Source organism: Castanea sativa, chromosome 3 (assembly GCF_040712315.1).
Source record: "Castanea sativa cultivar Marrone di Chiusa Pesio chromosome 3, ASM4071231v1".
Lineage (NCBI taxonomy): Eukaryota > Viridiplantae > Streptophyta > Magnoliopsida > Fagales > Fagaceae > Castanea > Castanea sativa.
In genome coordinates, this window is record NC_134015.1 from 48365441 (window position 1) to 48382758 (window position 17318).

Below are 17318 nucleotides of genomic sequence, written 5' to 3' on the forward strand. Positions count from 1 at the left end.
TCATGTGAGTTGTCTAATTGTGACATTATTTAATATCTAAATTAAGTTATGTGGCTGTTTTGAAGTCATAGTGGTTTGCATGGTGGAGTTATACTTATTTATTCTATTTTCCCTTTAACTATTTGTTATAGAAAACTTTCATGGCAAGCACAAAAAGAATAAAGTAAAACAAAGACAACATGAACGAAAGTTGAATAAAAATTTTCTTCATTAATTATATACAAAAAAGGGGGAGGAGTACAAAAGGTTCTATCCTAGGCCTTAAGCTTGTGCAGGGGGGTCTTGGAGGGAGCTGCTGCCAGCCTCAGTACTCTTCAACTCCAGTTCAAAGGTGGACAAAACTTGCTTCCCTTTGTCTGTTGAAGGAACGAGGGGCTCCATGTTTTGAACTTGCTCCTTCTCGGCGCCATCACACTTGTCCTTCTCTTTATAGGAACCTTCAGGTTCTGTAGGATCAGGTACAAGTTCTTGCACCACAGGAGGAAGGGCAGGAGATGCAGCAACAGGAGGGTCTTCAATTTCCTGTATGTCTAGGGGAAGCCAAATGTTCTCGGGCTTCCTCAGCTCGGAAGTTTGAGGAACCCCAGCTGCATTCATGGCCTCTCTCCAGACCTGCTGACAGTACTCTCGGCACAAGGCCGCAAAAGCCTCTGTCAGCTGTTCTTGCGTTCTGGTCATCCCCTCTTGATAGCTGGCCTTCTTCGCGGCCTCTAGTGCGTGCTTGTGGGCGCGAGCCTCCTCCTTTGCCCGCGTAAGCTCCTTTTCCAAGTCAGAGCGTGCCTGGTGGACTTGGGCGAGCTCGTCATCCTTTTGACGGAGAAGCTTACGCTGCCCCTCCACTTGGGTTTCCATCGTCTTCAAGCTGGCCTTGTCACCATCTCTTTCTCTTTTCAAGTCGGCCAGCTGTGACGTGATTTTCCCATTCTCTGCTAGGGCCTAGCTTAGAGACCTTTCTACCTCTTGCCTTAGCTCTTGCTCCATCCCAGCGCGCTTCCGAGAATCATCCACGAACTTCTCGGCTGCGAAAACTTCTTGGATAGACTGCAAAAATGTTAGGAGGTTAAATACGGTAAAGTGTTTACAAATTAAATGTAAAGTACAATTGCAAGGTGGAACTTACTAGAGCTAAACCCCTTTTTAACGAAAGGAACAGCTGCGGCTGGCCCATTTTCTCCAAGGATTCCATATCCTTGGGCAGCAGAAGAGGACGCTCCAACACCTCGGCTAAATGGTGGGCGTGGCCTTGTTGGACTGCCCTGATGTTGGAGTGGCAGGGAATTGGTGCGCCGTCTAATCGCAAGTCAGGAGACCAGGTAGCTGGTGCTCGGCGCACCTCGACGACGTCCCTGATCTCCCCGCTTTCAACTGAGCGGGCGCGCCCTTTACCCTTGTCCAGCTTCTGCTGCTGGGCTGGCGGTGGCTGCTGTTTCAGCTTCTTTGGCTTCTCGCCACCAGCCCCCTCGGCATCCACCTTTCTTTTCTTCTTAGAATCGTTGGTGGGAGGTTTGGGCTCGGCTGGAGAAGGGGGTGGTGGCAAGGCAGGAGGAACTTGGGACCCCCTCGTCCCCTTTTTCGCCACTCTTGCGCCTCTCGCTGTCATAAGGCCCTTCAGCTCGTCCATCTCTTCTTCAAGGGAGCTGTCGTCTGGACGCGCTATCACAAGACCTTCGATCCCAGAGGCCTCAGCTGCTTCTTCTTCCTCGTCGGAAAGGATAACAAACGGGTTTCCGCGAGGTCGAGGGGAGTCCTTGAGCCGAAACTGGTCTATCTCCTCGTCCAACGTGTTCGAAGAAGACACTCGCTCCTCTGGGACAGCAATTGCCTGAGAGTGCACGGCGAGTGGGATGGCCGCGATGGGCTGTGTGTACAATACGGTGTGAAGGGCGTCAGGGATGTCGTGATCGGCCAAAAAGTGAGGTCTGGCTACGTTGATTCTCCTACGCCTTCGGTCACCCGCGATTATTGCGTTCTCGATCTCCTGAAAGTCCGAGGAGACGGGATCGTACCCCAGAATCAAGTGGGCCACCCTAAGTTGTAAGTCTTTGCTGACGAACACCTCGGAGCGTAGCACTCTATTCAAATATGCAACGTTGCAGTGGCTCAAGCGTGGGCGTACGTTTTGCTTATCTACAAAGAAAAACATCCAGATAAACAAACACGGCCAGATGCGTAGAACATATAATAAATTAAAGGTAAACGTTCAATTAAATGCGAATGTACATTCCTAGATGATTTAGGGAGTTATGGGATGAGAAGTTAAATCCTAAAGGTGTCGCACCTGGATCTCCCCACTCAACTAGGCAGTGGGGGCCGTCGTGCCAGTTGCCAGAGACGATGAGGTAGTCATCCTTCATGCCTTTATTGGATTTGGGCAAACAGGAGATCAACCTAACTACGCTGGAGCGGGATTTGATGTAGTAACCTACTCCAGTGAGTTTGTGGCATTCGTACATAAAGACGACATCATGCCAGGTGAGGTTCAGGCCCATTTGCTCGTTTAGAGCGTCGACGCTACCCAAAACTCTAAAAACGTTTGGGGCGCATTGATCGGGACACAACCGGTGGTTGCGGAGGTACTCCCTGGTTACAGGCTTCATTGGGAGGGTCATCCCACCTTCTACGAAGGCTACCATTGGGATGATAACCTCTCCAGCCTTCCTAGAATCGGCCACGGCTTCCGCCGGGCAGTATTCTAAACCTACGTCGCTGGGAATACGATACTTGGCTCTAAAGCCTTCCATCCCAGCGGCGGTATCAACTAGACATTTAAACTTTCCCATCAGAAAGGAACGAAAAACTAAGTTCTAAGAGGGAAAGCTGTTATAAGGGGAGCCGAGGACAGGGTCCGAGGAGAAAGGGTTAAGAGAAAAGAAATGAGAACTTACAAATTTCAAGTTGTGCAAATTTCCACGGATTTCTGCAGACAAAAGGTGATTGCCGATGTTTTGATGGGATTAGCCTTTGGAGAAATAAATGAAGGCGCAGGTTCCCGAAGCGTCACGACGTGCGGGAAGCGGCCTCGAAATTGTATTTGTCTCGCCCAAATTTTCATGGAGTAACAAGGACCGTTGGATGCTCATCTCACCGTTGAACGTGGGGGACAAGGTATAACTTACGGTAATAAATGCGCGCGTTTTTTAAAATAAAACCGCCAAGTGGCATCCTCTGGAACGCGAAACGGTCTTCACACGTGTAGTTATTTACAGAATGTGTGGGGAAAGTTTTCGTGGGATCAAAACCCTATTTTTCTCCTCGGATGATGAAAAATAGAGTTTTGAGGGGCTATTGTGGGGAGTAAAAGGACCCAAATGGGCATATGGGCCTTTGGACTGTAGCATGGAGGGCCGACCTGCTCCAGAATTAAACTCTACGAATTGGCCCATACGCCGAGGATCCGAAGGTACAGCCGAGGGCAAGCTTCTCCTCAGACAGATTCAAGAGAACTCAAGACTTCATTATGAAGGTCAAGGCACAACTCTGGAAAGACTAATGGTTAAAGGGGGACACCCTGAACCTTCTAGATGCACCAGTGTTAAAGAAAATATCAAGGGCAAAGGCTGCCACCTCCGCATTAAAGGCTCTGCACCTACCTCCCTGGCCGCATTGATGGGGAAGTGACCCCTGAACAGTAGGGCTGAAACTTCTAGTCACTGTCTAAAAAGTATCAGGGAAGGAAGTATTTAAGGGGGGTGGAGGCCAGAGAGAAGGGGGATCGGCAACAAAGAAAGAAACTAAGAATTGTAACTTTTAAGTAAGAAGTAGAAATAATACAGAAGTAGTCCTCGGCTTACGTCCGAGGAGGCCTATTTACAATTATCTTTTGTTATTTACATGTGTTTGTAACTCTTAGCCCGTTATCAAGTTCTCAGCACTTCTAATCTAGATTTCAAGCCCACGCTCTACAAGTTTTATTGTCTAAGGCTCATTGGGCCTGAGCCCGTAGTTGTCTTTGGGTCCAGGTGCAATTGTGCACTTACACCTTGTTTCCTTTATTATCGTGTATAATAAGCAAAAGCAAAATTTCTTTTTTGGCGTCCATGTTTATGATTCAAATTATATCTCTTCCTTTTTTATTATCTACTTAATAAAAACAATTAGGGCTAAACATTAAAAATTTCAAAAAAGTAAAAAGATACACCACTCTCATTAAGATGGTTCTAGAACCTAGATCCTTTATTATCGTGTATAATAAGAGGCTTTCCACAAATGTTGATGGAATCATATCCCAATTGTCGTGACAAGCAGTACGTGTCCTTTCCTCTTCCTCTAAGAAAACCTAACATTGCAGAATTTTGAAGGGAGAAGTAAAGCCTTTTATCAAATGTTCTAATACAATTACCATTAGCCTATATCACTTGCTTGGAATTGATACCAATAAAAAAATAAAAACTGGATGAAATTGAAGATGGTAAAGACAGGAAAACTCGATCTTTCTAATGAAATTTTGTTTTTAGAAACAAACACATACAAGAGAGAGAAAATTTGGTTTTAGACAGACTTTTTTTTTAGATATAATAAAATTTCAACCTAGAACGTCTATTTTATGATGATTACTCTTTAATATTAAGTTAAGACACTAATTAGTTTTTGGTATAAGCAGAGTTTGAACTCTAAATCTCTTATTTAACAGCAAGAAATTTTACCAATTAAGTTAACTAAAACTCACTTTTTATGACATTTAATGCATAATTTATTCGTATGTAACATTACATATATGATATATCTCCATGCATACATGATAATTTTTTTATGATAGCTTTAGCATGGCATGCCAAAACTTCAAATGAAATGAAGTAGGTTCCTTTCTTTTTTAAAAGCAAAAGAAGTCCTACAACATGCGAAAACTTCAAATGAAATGAAGTAGGTTCCTTTCTTTTTTAAAAGCAAAAGAAGTCCTACAACATGCCAAAACTTCAAATGAAATGAAGTAGGTTCCTTTCTTTTTTCAAAGCAAAAGAAGTGGCTTATAGTAAAAGAAGTTACTTGTGGTGGAAGAATAGGTACCATATTAAAAGCAAAGGCAAGTCGTTCATATGAGGTCGAAAGGGAAATGTTATGCGTGTATTTCACGCTCTTCTTTATAAAGAAAACTAAAGTTCAAATCTTCTCACCTTCATATATTTATCCAGTATTATCAAAATTTGAAAAATTCTTTCTACATAGAATTTAAATGTGGAATTTTCACTCCAAATTTTCAATTTCCTCTTATAAGCCCACCAAACAAAGGAGTATAAATGTATAATACAATTACCATTAGCCTAGATCACTTGCTTGGAATTGATACCAAGGTAGTCAATACCACATCGGTATCAGTCGGTATGTACCGTACTGGTACATATACTAGTATCAAAACGTCAACGTTTTGTACCGGTTTAAATACTGGCCGTACCTATCATTCCGGCCAATTTTGGGCAATACCCAGCATACCGGCCGGTACAAAATATATATATATTTTTTAAAGTTTTGTAATTTTTGAATTTTTGTTAGGGCAAAATGGTAACTTATTTGCATTAACTTATTAATATTATTTGTTTTCTTAGTATGCAATGAACAATTAAGCTTTCTATTTTTTATATTGTATTTTTTTTTCTTTTAATTGATACTAAAGTCTAAAACCGTGAATAATTTGTTCTAAATTGAGGAAATGTTTTATAGTAAACTTTTATATTTATTATAATACACACACACACACACACACACACACACACACACATATATATATATATATAATAACAGTAAACTCGAAACGGTACACCGGTATTGACCGGTACCGAAATATATCATTCTACTGGTCAAACCAGTACAGTCTCTGGTATGAGATTGACTCTCTTGATATATGTAACATTATATTTATGATATATCTCCATGCATACTAGATAATTTATTTTTACTTTTATATATAATAGCTTTACTATGGCATACCAAAACTTCAAAAGAAATGAAGTAGGTTCCTTCAAAAATAAATGTTTCCTTCCACTTTTCAAAGCAAAAGAAAGTATAAAAAGTCCTCCCTTGCCCAATTTTCTCCCATCAAAAAGAAAAATAAAAGAAAGTCCTACAACAAAAGAGCTTTACTACTTGTGCTAGAAGAGTAGGCACACATGTATTAAAAGCAAAGGCAAGTCGTTCATATATATAATCATATGAGGTAGATAGGGTAATGTTCTGCATGCTTCTCATGCTTTTCTTTATAAAGATAACTAAGGCTCAAATTTTCTCTACTCCATATCTTTATCCGGTGCTATCAAAATTTGGAAAATTCCATTGAAAATTTGCAATTTCCCCTTATAAGGCCACCAAGCAAATTATAAAAGGGATTAGTGAATTTACAAAGAATTAGTAAATTATTTCTTCAAATTATGGCTTTCCCGTTTTCCGTGAATCAGTGTATGTTTTGAGTAAAAGGACTTTGGGGTGTTTTTTTTTAATTAATTAATTTATTTTGGGTGTAAGAAAGCTATGAAGATTGGGAGATTTCCCCTACAAGTTCGTTTGACCTGATTGCATGTTTGATTTATCCCAATAGTTCTAAATATTGTATGAGTGTAAATGTGCAATAGTGCTTTTTTCCTGATTAAGTAATGTTAATAGTGTTGATTACGACTAAGACAGATTGGGTAATTACTACATGATAGAAATTTGGTGTAAATTCTAAACTATGTGACAGCCTTACATCACGAACCATTCATTGGCATGGGCTATGGTCCACATCGAGGGAAAAATAACAAAAAACCGCCGTGTACTTCCTACAACATTGGGGGATTGGTCACGTCAAATTATGGCCAATGCCTCCACTTTTTAGTGATCTTGTCGTTTTCGGAGATAAATGATCAAACTTTATTAAATTTTCTATTTATATTGTTTGCTTTGACAACCTAGTATGAAGTATAAAAAGTTCTGGTGTTTTATTATATATATATTTTTTCAATTATATTAAATAATTAGCTCACTGTCTCAACTGTTAAGCATAAACCTGATTGTAAACATTTCTAAATTTAGTAATTGGACCTCGCTTAACCCAATTTTGTTCAGTGGAAAATTGGCAATTGGACTGGCAGGGCCTAAAATAGCAAGAGTGATTATACTCCAATAGACATTACAAAGCACCAAACAGTTTGCATCTTTGACACTATTTCATAATAAAATAGGATATTATATTACTAGTAGGGTTTATTATACAGTGTATTATACACAAATGGTTTTGCGTAGTTTTACATTCACCACCCCTAAAAAAAAAAAAAATCTGAAATTGAGAAGATATAATTTCAGTTGGCTTTAGGAGTGTGTAAAACTATATTAAACAATTTGTGTGCAACAAGTTTAACCCTTGTACTTATAGAAAAATGTTAATAGATGCTCTGAGTGTATTGGTTTAAAAAAATTTTGGATAAAATTTAGTTACCAAGTTAATTGTAACCTTAAGCTACAATCTTACTCAATAAAATTAACATTACTACATATTTTAAAAATTTAACCGTTAACTTGTATGTTTTTTACATTCTTAATACACATATCAAATTTTGTATCAATCGGATATTATTTATTATATGATCTATAAGTTTATATTTTATACATAATTTTAAACTACCAAAATTTATAATTTAAACAATTTATTGATGACAAAACTATTGATTTTTATTTTCTAGAAATTTTGCAAGTCTGGACGATATAAGAAAGAAAATGTAATTTAATGGTGAATTTGTCAAAATCTACCTTTAATAAAAAAAATATTAAGGTTATAGTCTAAAGTATAACCAATTTTATAATTAATCTTTGTCTTTAATTTTTTTTATAATTTTTTTATGAAATAAAATTTTAATTTTTTAACAAGGTTTTTATATTTCCCGTCACTTTATATCATAGCAGGTTGTAGTTGCATACTTGCATCAGAACGTGATCCTTTTCCACTTGCATAGTTGCATATCTTCCATACAATCTTCCTAATTAAGATAACGTAACTAATTAGATAAATCATAAAAAGAAAAGGAAAAAAATAATGAACGTAACGAATTAGAACACCGGCGTTACGTTACATGGAGTTGGAAGCAACAGAATTCGTAAGGGTCACACCAGTCTTCTTTATTAGTTTATTTTCATAAACGCATACCAGTCTTTTTCATTCCATTCTCGTACGCTTCGATCTACAGCTCAGATTTATTTATTTCCACTCAGATTTTAAGGTTCAAAATGAGTAATAGTAGGCCCACGCCCCTTGCTATGTCCTTTACAAAATAGTACTGATTCTGACTAAATGCTTGTCTCACAATTTGCCTTGTAGAGTCACAAAATAGTGGCTAAAAAAAGTGTGATCTATATGTTTTGGTGAGAGAATATTGTGGTGGACTAGTAGTTCCTAAAGTTTACTTATGGACTTTTTTTTTTTTCCTCGAAGTAAGTATTATTAGTCCTTAATTTTTTTTCCAAATAACCTCTTTAATTTAGGAAGTTTCAGGGAAGCGTTATCGGACTCTAAAATTAAAAAAGAAAACCTACTATTAGTTAAATCTAGGAAATTTCAAATGAACGTTATTGGTTTCAAATTAATTGCGCCTATTTATTAAGATCAACAATGCTCCAACCATAATAGAACTAACAACTTTGATATAATTTGTCCACGTGACAATTTGTGAGTTATGGAGTTATAAATCCACATGTCCATAGGATCCATCATTTTTTTACTCCATCACTTATGACTTGTCTCGTGATCAAGTTGCAATAAAAGTTGCTGATTTTGTTACGGACCAATGGGGCTAAAATGAAATTTTACAGACCCAAAAGTGTTTAGTAACGGTGTGTTTGGACACCTTTTATTTTACTGAAAACTAAAAACTGAAAATAATAAAAAATAATTTCTTATTACTGTTTAATACGGTTGATTATCCTAAATACACTGTTGACATAAGCAGTGCAAGAGCTGATTTTTTTTTTAAAAAAAACTTCTGAAACGCAATCGTCCAAAACGTGAACGTGATCCACGTTTTGACCGACCCGATTGATTAGTGCATGACACGCGCTAGGCCCTCAAGTAGACAAACAGAGGGTACCATTTGGCGGCATTTCTTCACTACCACCACCACTCCAAAATTCCTATTCTCTCTGTATATATAAACACACACCCACACGCTTCCCTTTCAGTTACCTTTCTCATTCTGCATAGCATTGCTCTCTCTCTCTCTCTCTCTCGCTCGCTCTCTCTGTTCGAGTTCAAAACCCTAGCATTCTCGAGTTTAGTTTTCTCCTTTAGCAAACAGAGCTCCATTTTCTTCGTTACTTTCTTTCTTTGAAGTTTCTTCACAGAGTTGTACTGAGCGAACAATGGGACTTTCTACCAACTTTGAAGACTTGACGGACCGGCGTTTGTTGAAGCAAGTCCACGACAACGTTCACGGCAACATCTATCTCGAGCCGGTATGAGCTTCTTCTTCTTCTTCTTCTTGAATCATTGCTTTTGCCTTTGGTTTCTGTGTTTTTGTCTTTGAATTGGTTTATAGCTCTGAGAAATGTAGAATTAGTTTAGGAATTTCGGATTCGTATCCTTTGGAGCTTCAGTGTAGCGATGGAGTCGATTGAAGTGAAACTAGATGAAATTTTAATTTGTGATTTGTTTTTGTTGCTTTTGCTTTCGTGTTTTCTGCTTTAGAGAAATGCATAGTTCTTGCTTTTGTTTGTGCTTTCTGCTTTGACTTTGTTCATAGCCTAGAGAAATGTGTAATTCTACAATAATTTTTGCTTAACTAAATTTAAGAGTTACGAAATTGTGTTTTTGGTAATTTTATGCAATATTTTGCTGCTCAAATCCTCATATGTGTTTGTGTTTTCTGTTTTAACTTGGCTTATTTGCGGAACACAGATTTAGTTATATGAAATTTGCATTCATAACTTTTGGAGCTTCAGAATTGCAATTTACTCACTTGAATTGTTCTGATCTGACTTGATTTAATTAGAATGTGATGTGAAATTAAGAAATATTTCAGGATTTGGAATTTGATTTTCATGAATGAAAATTTTCTATGAGATTTTGAGCAACTGTTAGATTAATAATTTGAACGTAAATTTTTATTTTGAAAACTTGAATATATAAAGAAAGAAATTCAAGTCAATCTTATTCAAAACAGAGTAAAACTATTGAATGTTCAATAGGTAAAATAAGTGAATAGTTTATTCCTAATTTTTCTCTGTAATCATGATGATTCTGCTCAACAAAACTATACCCCTTGCACAAAAATACGCTGATTTGAAATATATAAAACAAAATCATTAGAAATTCAGGTTTTTAAATCATACCAAAGTATATGAGAAGTAAGTAAATAAAATAGGTAAGGATGTAGATTTGAGATCATCAACCTAATGGTTTGACGAGGCATCTTTATTTAGGAAAGTATTTATAATTGGTTTCCTCCCTGAAATTGGATAAAGATTCTGTTTAAGAAATTAAGCACTGGCTATAAAACTTTTTTTGCACTGGCTATAAAACTTTTTTTTTTCTTTTTAATATGCATTACATTATGAATAATTCTGTTGTCATTAACCATTCTTAGTATATATGGTCGAGTCACCTTTCTCATGTTTTCTTGCAGATCTCTCTGAAGTTCATAGATACTGAGGAGTTTCAGAGGCAAGTTTGTTGAATGTAATGGTTGTTTTTCTTATTTCATGAACTATTCTTTGACGATTTTACTACTTATTGCAGGCTTCGTGAGCTAAAGCAGCTTGGTGAGCCAGCCTTTGCTAGAATTTTTTTTTTTTGGAACAATTAAGATTGACCTGAATTAACTATCAGGAAATTTAGATTTATAAATAATTAAATGTACATCTGCCGAATATTTATTATTTATTTCACTGGCATAATATAATAATCTATTTTACCCGGTTCTTGAAGAAATTTAATGTCAAGTATCTTTCTTATTGTAATTTAAATGTTAGTTAAATTTTTTGAATTTTAATTCTTACATTTCTTGTCACTTTCTACAGTTTCTATTGTGCTTTTCACACAAAAATTAATCAATGAACCAATCTATGCCACTGATTAAAGATTTCTGATGCAGTTATTGTAGCAACTGAAAGACAAATTTTAAAATATTAATTATTATGATTTTTTTGCCATAATCGTAGGTTTGATTTACTATAATATCATTTTTCATGTTTCGGATTGTAGTTAAATCAATGTTAAAGGTAATATCCTTTAATGAGTTGTATTATGAACCATGGGGGTCACTTCACGTTATTGGCTGTATATCTTATAATAATTTGAAAGTAAGTCTCATATTAAATCAGTTTTCATAACTTTATTTCCAAAAATTGAAAAGATAAATATATATTTTAATATTGAGCTCAATTTTGGAATTCAGTATCTATGACAACATATTAATAGCATTTGTGCATCTCTACTTTCAGCTGACTTTGCAGGTTCTAGTTTATGCAAACTTCTTAAGTGCTTAGCATTTTGTCTATTTTCATCATAATTTTTGTTGTGCGGTTTATGTCAAAAAATAAGTCTTATTGACTTCACTCTTAGCATGTTAAATCAAATGCACTTATCAGGCAAAAAAATTATGTTGAGTGCAATGCATTTTTTATATTATCTTCAAAGGATACTAGTGGGCTTAAACTAGTTACTAATTAAAAATTTCCTTGTATCACAGGTTTATCGAACATGGTCTACCCAGGGGCAGTTCATTCTCGGTTTGAACATTCACTAGGGGTTTATTGGTTGGCTGGCAAAGCTGTTGATACTATTAAAACTTGTCAAGTGAGAACATGTCCTTATGCTGTAATTTCATTTTGGATGCTATTAATGAGATTATTATCTTTATCCAAACCTTATCCTTGCAGGGCTTAGAGCTTGGAATTGAGCGTTCAGATATTAAATTAGTAAAACTTGCTGGTGACTAATTTTTACCTATCATAACAAATTCTTTGTTTATATCACTTGATTTAACCTATGTATTCTTCTTGTATTTTTTTTTTTTAATAAACCCTATACATTCTTCTCTTGATTGTCTTTCTAGGACTACTGCATGATGTTGGCCATGGGCCATTCAGCCACATGTTTGAGAAGGAGTTTCTTCCTCGGGTTTTTAATGGCCTCACATGGTGACTTTTACATTCATCCTAAGAAAACAATGACATCAATTTTGAATAGAGAAGATTGTATTGTTCACCATCTATAACCTTTCTATTGGAATCACCATCTTTAGACCAACATACTAAAGAGACAGTAAACTTTTTTTTTTTCATAATTTTGGCTTAATCAATTGTACAAGTTCTGTCATACATGAAATTAATTACAAAAAGAATTTAATTCAAGTCAAGAATTATTCAAGAAGAATAGGTTTGTCTCCTGTGTTCGCATTTCTACTCTCATCATTTTCTTTGAGATGAACTTGATGTCTTTTGAATGTCATATCAGCATAGTTCTACCAAAGATTATAAGTGACAATGATTTTAGTGCCATGACTTGACATGTCAGTTGTACTTCTAGTTCGCTTATTCAATTTGCTGAAGTACTTTATTATCATGTCTTTATTAAATTAAATTGTTAAGGTTGTCATGACATTGTCCACAGAGTTTTTAAATCTTGAGCTTGTTTAAGGTATTGTATAGTGGATATGCATATGCCAGCAGAAGGGAACCAACCTCAAGTTCTCTTACAGTGCCCTATATCTCATCCATCCTCATAATTACTCTTTCAGGAAGATGCTAATTTATATTTTAAAAAGAAGTAAAATTGTTTAGATTGAATAAGAATTCTAATATTTCATTGTATAGGTCAAAGATCTATCAGTGAATTAAGATTGTCAAAGAGGCTTGTAGTTTGATTTTCTTTTTATTGTGATTCACAATTGGTTTTGCTACCTGACCTTAAGACAAGTGTCACCTTGTAATCCCTTTTGCACTTGTTCACTATTTACACTCTTAAAGGATGAGTTTATGTAAGAATTAAAGATAATAGACCTTCTGTGCACTGTCTGTTTAGTAGCATATGCTCTTTACCATTAGATAAGAGTCAAATAATATTTTATTTTCTGTAACAAAGGCTTGTGTAATTTATTACTCCTTAATTTTTATTTTAACTGCAACTGTTAATGACCTTTTCATTCAAGAAGTTAATCCTTTTTTTGTGGTTATTACTTGAACATTGTCAGGTCTCATGAGGATATGTCTGTGCAGATGGTAGACCACATTGTTGATGAGCACAATATTGACATTGATCCTGACTCCCTTACGAAAGTGAAGGTTATATGTTATGCATAGATGTGTGTTTCCTTTCTTGTTAACAATCATTATTCCCAGAATATCACTATTACAGCTAGTGAACTCCCATCATGATTCATGAAGAATGAATTTCAATCTTCTGAGTTGTCATCAACATGTTGGGATATGAAATAGTTGGAGTTGCTACTTTTTCCACTGGCTTTGTTTTGGTTGAATTTCTTTCTGCTGAGACTGTGTCATTGCATACTTCCATTTTTCTTACTATCAATGTCTTTTCTTGTTCACATCTTTTAATTACTGAGATTATTTTGACTCCTGAGACTTTAACTTGGTACTTCTATGTACATGAAGAATGGGGGATACAGGTAGATTAGTAAAATCTAGCAATTACAGACTGAAATTGTTGGGGGTTTAATGTATGTATGTCCTCCTGGCAGCAAATGATCATTGCAAGCTCTGAACATGGTTCAACAGAAGTAAGTTATTATAGCCCAAGTTTTTTTTTTGGGCATTTTCTATATCTCATAATACCTTTCAGGACTTATTTTGTTATGCTTGTCTCTTTATATTCAACTTTCATAGCATCTTCTATTGTCATTTCTCCTTCTAACGATTCTCTTGAATGTAGAATATGAAGGAAAAGAAGTTCTTGTATGATATTGTTGCAAATGGTCGAAATGGAATAGATGTTGACAAGTAAGTTGAATTCATTTTTTCTTTTCCTAATTTTTCATTTTGGATTCTTTCTGAAATTAAAAAATTTATAAATGTCATTCTTCTGCAGGTTTGACTACATAGTTCGGGACTCTCGGGCTTGTGGTCTTGGCTGCAATTTTCATTTTGAGAGGTATGTATTGGTGAACTCTGTTCAAGTTAAATCAAAGTTTGTGACATTCGCAAATGTACAGCTGTTTGAACTTGGCTTACTTTAAATTGTGCACATACTTTAGGTTATTACCCAATTCTTTTGTCAAGCAACGGCTTTTAAGAGAACCATGTTTTCAATTAAATTTGCAGGTTGATGGAATCTATGCAAGTTATGGGTGACGAGATATGTTACCGTGCTAAGGATTGTTAGTATTTGTTGAAAATTCTTTCATCACTTTTAGATTAGAGGTTGTTATATTCTTCATGTGTTATTTGATTTCTTTGTCAGATCTGACAATCCACAAGTTATTTGCCACTCGTGCTGATTTGCATCGAACAGTATATACACATGCTAAAGTGAAGGTGCCAAATCCCAACTACATTTGTTAATGTGGAACTGCAAAATAGTAGTTCCAGCATAGATGTCTTTAATTTGTATTTGAACACTTAGTGCATTAAATTTGACAGTGATCTTTTGTCAGGCAATAGAACTCATGGTTGTTGATGCCCTGTTAAAAGCAAATGATAGTCTTGACATTGCATCCTCAATTCATCAACCAGCAGAATTTTGGAAGGTTTGAACTTTACACATTATCATGAAACTTCTAGTTCTAGGTTTTACTTTACAGCTCTGACATAGTCTCTCTGAAAGTGTAGTTAGATGACACAATCTTAAAAATCATTGAAATTTCTAATACCCAAGAGCTCAAGGAAGCAAGAGACATTATCCAACGCATTCGAAGAAGGGAGCTATATCAGGTATCTTATTACCATTGCAAGATGGGTAAGAGGTAGTAATGTTTGAAATTCTTCATGTCTCAAAATCTTTAACTTCTCCTAGAGTAAATCTTGGATAATATCAACCATAAAGGCAATATAATTTTATTGCCTTGATATGTTTCTCAGTTCTGCAATGAGTTCTCTGTCCCAAAGGACAAGATGGAGCACTTCAAAACGATCACTCCCCAAGATATCATTTGCTCCCAGGTCCAAAAAAGTTATAAGATTTTACCATGGTCTTTGTTTCTCAAAAGTGGACAAACAGTAGCCTAAAGTGTAATTCTTTAACCAGAAAACGGGTGGTGTGACGCTAGAAGAAGAAGATATTGTTGTGAGCAATGTTAAGATTGATTTGACACGAGGAAGAAACAACCCTCTTCAAAGGTAAAAGCAATGATTATGATGAAGGCAATGTTCATCTTTGCAAACTGTTTGATGAATTTTCTACTTCTAATCTAATTTGACAAATAATCTTTTTCCTCATGCATGTTTCTCCTGATCCAGCATCAAATTCTTCAAGGTACTGAGATCAATTCTCTACCAGGATTTTTTTTTTTATAATGTTTTTGCTTATCATTGATCTCTGTAAGCTTCACTAAGGGCTAACAGATGTTATTTTCAATTTTTATGGAATATTTCAACCATAATGCTGCAGGTTAGCATATGTTGAATTCAAACTCAGTGATAAGAGGGTAGCCTTCAACTTTAGCATAAGATTGAATATCCGGAATCAGGACTATTTATGCTTAGAAAATTCTTTACTTAAACCTGAGTACATGGTGAATTTAGTGATGTTGTTTGCAAAATCCTTGATGAATTAGATTACAACCTAAAAACCCTTAATTGAATAAATTGGCATCATGTTAAATACATGGTCAACTATATTTCCAAGGTAGAAGGTGGTAAACCTCATAGAAAAAGTGCTTACAATGCAGGTTAACTAAGACTTATAGCTTATGCTTTAGAAATCAACGATAATTCTGCTAAATGCCAATGAATCCCAACTTTATTAAAGGCACTGCTTTTAAATTTTAATTCTTCTTGAAGCTGAATTGGTTTGTCTAATAATTCATGAACAGTTTTTTTTAGAGGACATAATATTACTTGCTCATTGTGAGAATTAACAGCTTGACTTTTGTCAGGATTATGACAGTGATGAGGTATTCTCAATCCAAGATGATCGCATCAGCCACTTGCTGCCTGCATTTTACCAAGATATGATAGTGAGGGTGTACTCTAAGAAGCCTGAACTGGTTTGTGGAAAATAAGACATTAATTTTGCTAAGTCATTTATATGGTTAGGATATATCTTTATGACCATGAATTATATTCAAATGTTACTTACAGGTGGAAGCAGTGTCTGAGGCCTTCGAAAACTTTCAGCTGAAGACTTTTGGAAAGAAAGCACAGGTTCATTCAACTCCTGACTCAAAGAAGCAGCGCCGGAGATAATTGCTTGCTAGAAGATGTGTATGACCTTTATATTTCTCTTAATTGGAATAGGTACATAGTCATTGATAAAGAAACATAGTAATGCAATGAGCAAATGTGCAATGTCCATATATAATGAATAATATGAGCAAATGTGTATTTCCAAATATCTCAATTCCAGGTATAAATGTATAAAATGAATCTCACTTAATTTGCTTGGATACCCAAGCTTAAAATTTCCATGTTGCTCTCATAGATACCAGCTATTGGGGCTGTACTATAGTGTGTTGATTGCGATTCTGGTTTGTGTATTCAACAAATGGGATATGCAGAATTTAGGGTAAGAAAATAAGCAGGTGCTGATTTAGTGGAACTACTTGAAAACTTGTCTCTAGAAAATATTAAATTAATTGGAATTGTAGACCTTAATTATATTCATAATTCATAATTCACAATTTCCTAAGATTAGTTGTGGATACTTTTAATGTTTCCAAGTCGGATCCTTTTGATGGAAATAAGGGCTATTTCATAAGAAGCATGGACATAGACATGACATGGAACACGGTGACACAACAATTCTTCTTGCTCCGCTGATGGTAGTTGCTGCTCAAGCCCTTTGCATGAAAATGCCTAGCTCAAGTATGAGCAGAGCTCAAAAATCTTCCACTAAGTACTTCTCATCAAGTTTGGGACCGATGAATCCCGTTACCTCACACCTTGACACATTTGAACTTCCTAATTTTTTTTTTTTTTAATTTAAAAATTTTATCTCCTTACATTGAACTTCAAAAGACCCGTTTGGATGCATTGAAAAAATTAATTAAACTTGAAAATTATTTTGGAAATTAGAAATAAAAATTATAAGTTTTCTTGTTAAAAAAAACTTTTGGTGGCTTAAATGAAACCAATCTAATATGGAATATAATTTGAAAGGGGTCATTGGTTTTGCTTAATTGTACAGGTAGAAATTATATTTTATTAATATTTAAGTAAGGGAATACTCAATTTTTGTTGAATGGGAGATC

General features: G+C 35.5%; 1 protein-coding gene across 3 annotated transcripts; it reads left to right on the top strand.

Moving 5' to 3' along the window:
* Window positions 1–9127: 9127 nt before the first annotated feature.
* LOC142627730 (uncharacterized) lies at window positions 9128–16529 on the top strand. 3 transcript variants are annotated; one of them, XM_075801594.1, is made up of 19 exons: window positions 9128–9408; window positions 10578–10615; window positions 10691–10713; window positions 11643–11749; window positions 11833–11884; window positions 12009–12093; window positions 13146–13236; window positions 13653–13691; window positions 13844–13911; window positions 14000–14062; window positions 14233–14288; window positions 14372–14445; window positions 14565–14657; window positions 14740–14841; window positions 14989–15069; window positions 15155–15246; window positions 15367–15382; window positions 16005–16115; window positions 16210–16529. In XM_075801594.1, the coding sequence occupies exons 1-19, from the start codon at window positions 9316–9318 to the stop codon at window positions 16312–16314; spliced, it is 1389 nt and encodes a 462-aa protein (XP_075657709.1). In that variant the 5' UTR covers window positions 9128–9315; the 3' UTR covers window positions 16315–16529. The 3 variants fall into 3 exon arrangements, with proteins under 3 accessions (XP_075657709.1, XP_075657710.1, XP_075657711.1); XM_075801595.1 differs by lacking the exon at window positions 10691–10713 and having other exon boundaries at window positions 9129–9408; window positions 10578–10630; XM_075801596.1 differs by lacking the exon at window positions 10691–10713 and having other exon boundaries at window positions 9307–9408.
* Window positions 16530–17318: the final 789 nt, after the last annotated feature.